Source organism: Buceros rhinoceros, unplaced genomic scaffold (assembly GCF_000710305.1).
Source record: "Buceros rhinoceros silvestris isolate BGI_N320 unplaced genomic scaffold, ASM71030v1 scaffold31105, whole genome shotgun sequence".
NCBI lineage: Eukaryota > Metazoa > Chordata > Aves > Bucerotiformes > Bucerotidae > Buceros > Buceros rhinoceros.
Genome location: NW_010415116.1, coordinates 33,058 through 41,643, shown reverse-complemented (window position 1 = coordinate 41,643; position 8,586 = coordinate 33,058). Strand labels below are relative to the sequence as shown.

Below are 8,586 nucleotides of genomic sequence, written 5' to 3'. Positions count from 1 at the left end.
TCCTGCTTCTAATCTTTCTTCTAAAATACTTCCTCCTGAGAGACTATGCAGCGTAGAATATTTACAGATAGAGCTTGTTGTTATAAAGGAAGCTTTTATAGGGGAACCATTTCCTCACCCCTTTAAGCAGAACAGATAAAAATGATTTTTCTAAAAACAACTGGTCCAGAAATGCTAAGGTAATAACTTTGTGTATAATTTGTTCAGTTTTTGAGAGACATTTAGGAAGAAATGTCAGTGAAGAAATCACGGCACTAGTTAATGAGGTAAATCTGTCAGACAGTGGGCTATGGGCTGCTTCTGGTTTTCTGCATTTGGAATAAATACAGTATTGTGGGTTTTGTTTTTTACTACAGTCCATATATTTTATTTTATTTTTTCTTCTTTTAGTGGCCTCAAGCAATCTGAAGCAGAGTCCTGCTACATAAATATAGCACGAACACTTGAATTCTATGGAGTGGAATTGCACAGTGGTAGAGTATGTTTGCATTGTGATTTTTTTTTTCACTTGGGGGAAAAAAATGCATATGCCTTTTTTACATGAACTTCATAGCAGTAAAAACAGTAGCATTTAAGTATTGACTTTATCACGTGTTATTTTTAATTAAAGAATTGAGTAATTTTTCAGTAATTTCTTGTAATATAGGTGCTGGAATTTCACCCAAATAATCTATATCTTCTCAAAAGAGTAACAATGTATTTTTAAGATAAATTGTATCAATACTGCAATATATTTTATTTAAGTTTACTAAAGTTGATGGATATCGTAGCATTGAAAGAAAATGAATGCTCTGTTAAGTGCTATGATGTAGATAGCAGGTGTTTTAAGAGTTTACTTTCTCTGAGTTGCTAACACAGAGTTAAGAATATAGAGGTTTTATTTTTATTACTCCTGTATTCCCTGACTGCAGGAAAAACCTAAGCAGCATGTAACAGTGTTGGAAGATGACCATTAAAAAAGTATTTGAAAACTTTCAGACACAGGGCATGCATTGATAAGAAACATGTCCTAGTATTCACTGGCTGCTGGGATTTAATTGTTTGATTACACTAGCTGTCTGAGACAAATCCCTAAAATACTTTTTTTTTTATTGTATCCTAGTGTGTACGTTGCCATTTGTGCTTTATATACTAGCAAATTATTTTGGCATAAAGCTTGTGTATAAAAACTTCATTGTAGTGCAGATTATTAATTTCCCAAATGAAGAGGACTACAGTTTTTCCTAACATTTGTCTCAGATTTATTAATAATCCTACTGACTACTGACAATATTAATGAAAAAATAATTTCTGTAACGATGGAAGGGATAGAAAGGTCATTTTACTCTTTCAGCACGATGTTTTCTTCTGTTTTTTCTTTATGCTACATAAACGAGTGTTGCCTTAGATTTCTAAGAATTCCAAAAGTACTCCTGTATAAAGCCGCTGTAATTTCATATTCATGAAACACAGTGTTCAAACAGTAGAGGCCCTTTTTAAGGAAAGGGAAAGGTACAAAGGAAAGGAATTAATCGAAGTGATCAAAAGATGAACTGCCTGTGCTCATACAGTCTGATATGAGTATCAGGAGAGGTAACTATTACGTGACAACGGTTAAAGGTGATCAGATATTGTGGTTCACATGCGTTGGTTGTGGGTAAGTAATCTAGCATGTGTGGGCAATTTTTTTTGTTCTTTTGTCTTCTGACAATGTAAAATCCTTCCCAATTTCTAGTAAGGTGATTACCTTTAAATGGTAAACAGGCATCTTATTAAATCTGACTTTGTCTAGGTTCATTGTCTGTCCATTCATTAGGTCATCTGTCACCTTTCTGCTGTATTGGAGTACTCTTTACTGTCATACTTGAGATTTCCCTATATGCCCTTGGTCACTCTATACCTTTTAACTTCTGTTGTAGCCTAGTATTTTGCTAAGCCAACTTAAGTTAGAAGACCTTGACCTTGAGGCTGCTCTTCTAATATTCATGGAGTGCTGTTTCTGGAAGTTCTTCCAGAAACTTCCAACATCCTTCCTGAGTTGCGGGCCACAGAACTACATGCAGGATGTCAGTTATAGTCATACCAGTGTCAAGTAGTGATGATAGTTTAAAGTGAGTTCAGACATTTTCAACTAAATGAAACTTCATGGCAGTTTACTGGGCTGCTCTGAGTAGAAATTCATTCTGGAGATACCTGCTTAAACAGTGTATTTTTTTTTTTTTTTTTCCCCCAGTGCATTTTTTCATGTTTAATGAGCTGGGGTCACAGGTTATCAGAATATTAGTCATGAACCCCTACTCTGCCTGACTCCAAACTCTATGATCTGAATTGAACAGAGTGCAGATTTGAGTCAAAGATTTCTCTTCTGGGTTGCTAAAATGCAGACTGTCTTGCTAATATTTCCATCCAAATTAATATTTTTATCACAAGTCAGTGTTTTTGAGGGATGAAAATATTTCAAGTGACCTATTTGTTCTAGCACTTGAACTGAACAACTAGACATTTAGAAGCTGCTAGGAAGGAAATAGAAAGTGAAATACAAAATGTCCCGCCATCTTTTAAATCTGTGTTTTGATACAATTTGAAGGTTGAGTTTTGTTCTTCCTCTCCCTTTCTTATCTCAAGTGGGTAATGGAATAAGAAAAGATAAGGATAACAATCCTGAATGTTCTGTGGAGAGCTTTCTGTAGCAGGTGAACAGCATGGAGAACACAAATAATGAACTATTTTTTTTTTTTCTTTGGTAGTGAAAGATTCAATGTGCTTCTGTCTCCCTTGAAAGCAACAAGTTTAAGCAAAAAGAACTTTTTCCATATGCCTGCAATTGAATGTGGGGATTACTGCTGTTTGAATGGATGGCCAAGGTGAAATAGGCATCAAGAGCAGATAGACAGTTCAGTGGAATAATGATCACTGGAGTCCATTAAACACACAAAAGTCTTCTGATCCAGGAAGTCTCCTAGCTTGTCAATGACCCCAAGCTGAGAAGGGATGTTGTTAGTAGAGGTGCTGTTGATTGTCTGGAGTTTTGTGCTTCTAAACCACTGTTTACAAGTCTTTGTTTTGACTGGATGCCATGAGGAAAACCTTTCAACAAACACGTTATCATTGTTTATGCTCCTGAAGGCCTATTAAAAAAGTCACGTTACAGGATTATATCATAGTGGGCGTTCTCAGCATTGTTTGCTGGTAGATAGTCTTCCATTTGCCGAGTGCTTTGCCCATGCTGCAGCAGTCCTGCAGAAGAATACTCAAAAGTTTGGTCTCATCTGGTAGCCCATGTTGACTGCAAATGTCGCTTATCTGAAACTCTCTATTTCTGGAGTTTGTAATAATGGTTAGATACCTCTCTTGGCAATATGCTGCTGCTTCATAGAGATCACTACACTATACTCAGCTTTGGCAGGGATGTTTGTCATGCCTCCTGATATTTGTCCCCCACTTAGTACTGCTCTTAAATCACCCCTCCAGATTTGTCAGATCCTGGTGCTTTTACAAGATCTACAGGAACTAGTTAAAACTGTGGCTTTTTGAAAGGCTTTATCTCTGTTGATCCTTATGATTCAAGGCTTTACTGCTAAAATAGTCTTAGCCCTCTTAGATTGTGTATGGCAGAGGAACCAAGTAATACCTCACTTCTATACTAACAGCCAAACGAAGCTGGTGCTTCTGCACTGGGGATTGAGAATGCTCCTTGAAGAACAGATGAACATCTAGTTTTCTTTTAATATTTTACGTTTCGAAGTTAAATATTTTCCAGAAGTCAAGTATGAGGTTTATTTTCAGCAGCATACTAAACATAAAACTTCCATTAGTGAATGAATCTGAGCTCAGTTTTCATCTGCAAATACTTCTGCTTTTCTCTGAGGATAAATATAAACTGCTAAAATTGTCATATTAAATTAAGTAGTGTTAAGAAATTCAGGAGAGTGAATTCAATACCTTGAAACTGTATAACTGTATTGAGGTTTCTTGAGTTCCTAATCTCCTTTTGACTCTGGACCACTATCTCATATGCTCAATAATTAGTCTGATGTTAACTCATCTTTCATTTTCACTCAGAGCAATGAAGATAGGAAATGTGTAGAGTCAATATTGTTTCCATATCTACAAAAATCCAAATGGTAATTGAAAATGAAGTCAAATCAGTATTGAATCAGTAAATCAGTATTGAACTAGCTAGATGTCTGGTATGATCATTTTTATCTTTATATTTTTTATTTACCTCTGTAAAGAAACAGGTGAAAAGAAAAATATAGCGTTTTTTCTTAGTTGATCTATTTAACAGCATAGATGTTTTGAAAAGGAAGTAACTGCACATCTCCAGGATCTTTCTTTTGGGACACCCTCTTTGTGCTAGTCCAGTTTTGGATTTCTTAGGTTTAACAAGAGAATTCATCATAACAAATAGCATGGGAGATTAGTGTTTTGGACTGGGGCAGAGGGGAACAGGGAATGAACTTTTTGTTCTGACAAAGCTTCTGGAGAAAATAGAGTAGTTTAGCCTAATTAATCCCTATCAAGTGTTTAACTAGTCCTTTATTTCTGCTAAATCGTGGGGGTTTTCAGCTTTTTCTCCTAAAGCAGTTTTTTCTTCACGGTATTGAGTTTTAAAAGCAAGAACCTGGGGTAAGCTGCTCCAAGTGGTAATGATACAGGTTTCTCCCCTGCTTCACGCTGAGTGTATCATGGCAGGGACAGCTAAAGTACCTGCAATTTATCATCTGAAATATTTCCGTTTCCTCCCGAAGTATTAAAATAAAGGGGTGTCAGTTCTGGATTCCTGTAATATGCTGGCATCAACTGGCAGTTCGGGAGCTTCTTCCAATGGAAATTCAACCAGATTCCTCTAGCAGCACCTCTTGGCAAAGTGGAGCAGCAGCATGATGAGGATTATTTAGTAATTTGAGCTGATTCTGGGCTATATTGAGTGTATTTGGACTGCTACTTATCTAATGATTTTCTTTCTTTTATTATACTCTCAGAGATAGGACTGATATTCCTCATCTTGTCAGTATTCAGTGTTAATGCACTATATATTAAATATGTTATGCTCATTCTCTGTGAACTGCTGTGGTGTTTCACTGGAGATTTATGAACCATTATAAATTGCAAATTAGGTTCAGCTTCATTCATCCATACACCTATATCACACCTCAACTATTTTTAAAGGATTTGTTGCAGACTTTTGGCAATGTTGTTAGCACTACCTGTTCAATTCTTCTATACCTTACTAATAGGAAGAAATTGAGATTGGACGTACAAGAAAACTGTGTATTAACTGAGCACAGAGTACCATCTAGAGGAACAGCTAAGCTACTGAAGGCTTTAAGAGAATCCATTGCCTTTGGCAAATTTTTTTTACAAAAATTTACAATATTTACAAAATAGACTGAAACTACTTTTGAGTCAAACCTGATGTTTTAACCAATGGGTTCTGCACTTACATGTGGATTTATGCATGTGTTCAGCTCTGAGAAATTTGAGTAATAATGTATTAGTACATGTTGATCACAGAGAAACAGGAATCCAAGACTTGTAACTTTTGTAACACCAGTTTGGGTTTAGACTCAAACTGGCCATTCAGCATCCTCTTCCCTGCACCTTTTTTTTTTTTTCCCTTTTGACTGAAGTGTTTGCTTATATGGAAGCATGTATTTCTTCTTGAATATCTCAATACCTATAAAGGGTTGTAAATTTATGGATTCATTTTTCCTATTGGACATGTTAAGCTAAAGCACAGTTTTTGGTTTAGTTAAAAACAGCAGGTTCAGTTTAGTGTGTAAAATATTCATGTACAGATGTGTATTCCTGTAGCATACTCTCACGTGCAGAATTCTGGTCACTTCCTGCCTAGTCATTGGTGAGACCTTTTGGGGAAAAAAGGGAATTATTTCCTTTGTCTCTTTAAACAGCTTAGAATCAGGACATTTGTGTGCGGTTCCCCAAATTTTGTGACATTTACCTGACTGATGTTGGGAAGTACTTCATCTTCTTTCTCATCGTTAAATTAGTAAGGCTGGACTTGAACATAGTCTGATAGTGACTTAATACTCGGTGTAGTAAGATGAACATTACAACTTGTTTTAATGAATGAAAATTTGTAATGTCTCACAGATAACATCAAAGGAAAGAGATGCGCAAGGAAAAAAATCCAATTATGTGATGGAATTTTTGCCTCAGGAGTAGCAATTTAAGTATAGAAAACTTGAAAATTAATTTACAAGTAGGTAAATGGGAATGACACAAACTGCATCTGTGTTCTTACAGTATTTTTCTTTTGCAGGATCTCCATAATCTAGATCTCATGATTGGGATTGCATCTGGTGGAATTGCTGTATATAGAAAACTCATCTGCACAAGCTTCTATCCCTGGTAAATTCCTTTACTAGTAAAAAATTATGTCTGGTCTTTTCAATCTTATTCCATTTGCTTTAACATTTATTCCAAAGAAGCCTCCAATACGTAAGTTTGTACTTTATGGGATATTGTGGTATTTCCTTGTGTTGAGATAAAAACAAAGCCTGTTGTCTAGGCTCTTAATTCTCTCTTTTGATCTCCTGTGCTGTGTGAGGTCTTGATCAAGTTAATTCACATACAGGTATGAGTACATGATTAGGAGGATCCTGTGGTCTTAGAGATTGGGTGTAAACCTAATAATATGTCTCTTTTAAATCAGTATTACTAGTAAAGATCAGCAGATAATGGTCTGATCATTTTATCCTATCATTTAGCAAGAAGATACTTTCTTCTCAGAACAGAAATGTAAAATGAGTTATTTGGTGTTTCAGATTTGCTGGAACTAGGATAATAAAATTTAGAAAAAATTTTAAATGTCGTAGAACAAGGCTACGTAACATTAACAAGCTTTGGAGTCTGTGGGGGAGACGCCTTTGTATTATTCTGTGATATGAAAGCATGATAGTGCTGTAGAAAATAGTCTCTATGAAGAAGCAATGTGCAAAAAGATCTAATATGAAATCATTAGAAATTAGTTAAGCTATAATTATTTATAGTACTTATGGGCTTTATTAGTTATACCATAAGAAAAATGATAATGCAAATTAGAAATTATGTGGAGGCTGTGCATTTCCTTAAGGTTTTTGGATTGGATCAGAAAGGATTTTTCCTAGTCTTTTTTTTTAAATAAGTATGAACTTGTTTTGTATACTCAAAGTATAGCTTTATCATGTGATTCATAATTTCATTTTATAACTTGTATCAATTTTTCCAGAGAATGTTTTCAGTAAGATGGTATAGTGTTCTTAGTCATGCCAAGAAAGTGCATTCTAGTGGGTTGTACTTGCTTTTTGCCCCTTAATTATATTAAAGGGTTCTTAGCAATATTGCTTCAGTACTCAATCGTTTCATTCTTTCATTATGAACCCAAATTAACAGATATTTCTTATGGGAAAACAGTAAAATCTGTTTCAATTTAAATTTTAGTGGAAAATGTACTGCACAGTCTCAGTATTTTTCTTTTATTCTTTCTTGTATTATGACTCACTTGGATATACTATAACTATCCTAAATGTTTTCATAATGCCTTCATACAGCACAATGACATCTTGTATTTTTCCATTTATAATGCATACTAAAGCAACATTGCCGGCTTGGGGAAGAATGGCTCCAAAGTTGCCCAGAGGGAAAGGGCCTGGGGGTGCTAGTGGACAGCTGACTAAATATGAGCCAGCAGTGTGCCCAGCTGGCCAAGAAGGCCAATGGAACCTGGCTTGTATCTGCACTAGTGTGTCCAGCAGCAGTAGGGAAGTGATTGTCCCCCTATACTCAGTGCTGGGGAGGCCACACCTTGAGTACTGTGTCCAGTTTTGGACTCCTCCCTTCAGGAAGGACATTGAGGAGTGTGTCCAAAGAATAGCAATGAAGCTGGTGAAGGGTCTAGAGAGCAAGTCTTATGGGAAGTGGCTGAGGGAGCTGGGGTTGTTTAGCCTGGAGAAAAGGAGTCTGAGGGGAGACCTTGCTCTCTACAACTACCTGACAGGAGGTTGTAGAGAGGTGGGGGTCAATCTCTTCTCCCAGATAGCAAGTGACAGGACGAGAGGAAATGGGCTCAAGTTACACCAGGGGAGGTTTAGTTTGGATACTATGTAGAGAGGTGGGGGTCAATCTCTTCTCCCAGATAGCAAGTGACAGGACGAGAGGAAATGGGCTCAAGTTACACCAGGGGAGGTTTAGTTTGGATACTATGAGAAATTTCTTTACAGAGAGGGTTGTGAAGCATTGGAACAGGCTGCCCAGGGAGGTGGTGGAGTCCTCATCCTTGGAAGTGTTCGAAAGCCACGTAGATGTGGTGCTGAGGGACATGGTTTAGGGACCCTGGCAGTGCAGCATGAATGGTTAGACTGGATGATTTTAAAGGTCTCTTCCAGCCAGGTGATTCTGTGATAAGACTTTCATCTTTGTGCCCTGAATATTGCCCTTTTGTATGTTAATCTCTCAGCTTCTTTAAACAGCTGCAAGTTGTAAAATTTGCAAGTTGGAAACACATTTTTTGTCTTCTGCAGTCTTGTTCTGCCTACTTAGTGACCTAGGTATGAATGGATAATAGTTATTCCTGAAAACCATACCGATGGCGTTTTAAAATCC

General features: G+C 36.6%; 1 protein-coding gene across 1 annotated transcript in view; it reads left to right on the top strand.

Moving 5' to 3' along the window:
• LOC104494486 (tyrosine-protein phosphatase non-receptor type 3-like) overlaps window positions 1-8,586 on the top strand; it is a gene marked incomplete at both ends in the record, with an annotated part of 45,487 nt that overhangs the window by 4,135 nt on the left and 32,766 nt on the right. Inside the window, 2 exons of the mRNA XM_010137309.1 lie at window positions 391-478; window positions 6,266-6,354. Of these exons, the coding sequence (XP_010135611.1) occupies window positions 391-478; window positions 6,266-6,354 (177 nt within the window). The remainder of the gene's footprint in view (window positions 1-390; window positions 479-6,265; window positions 6,355-8,586) is intronic.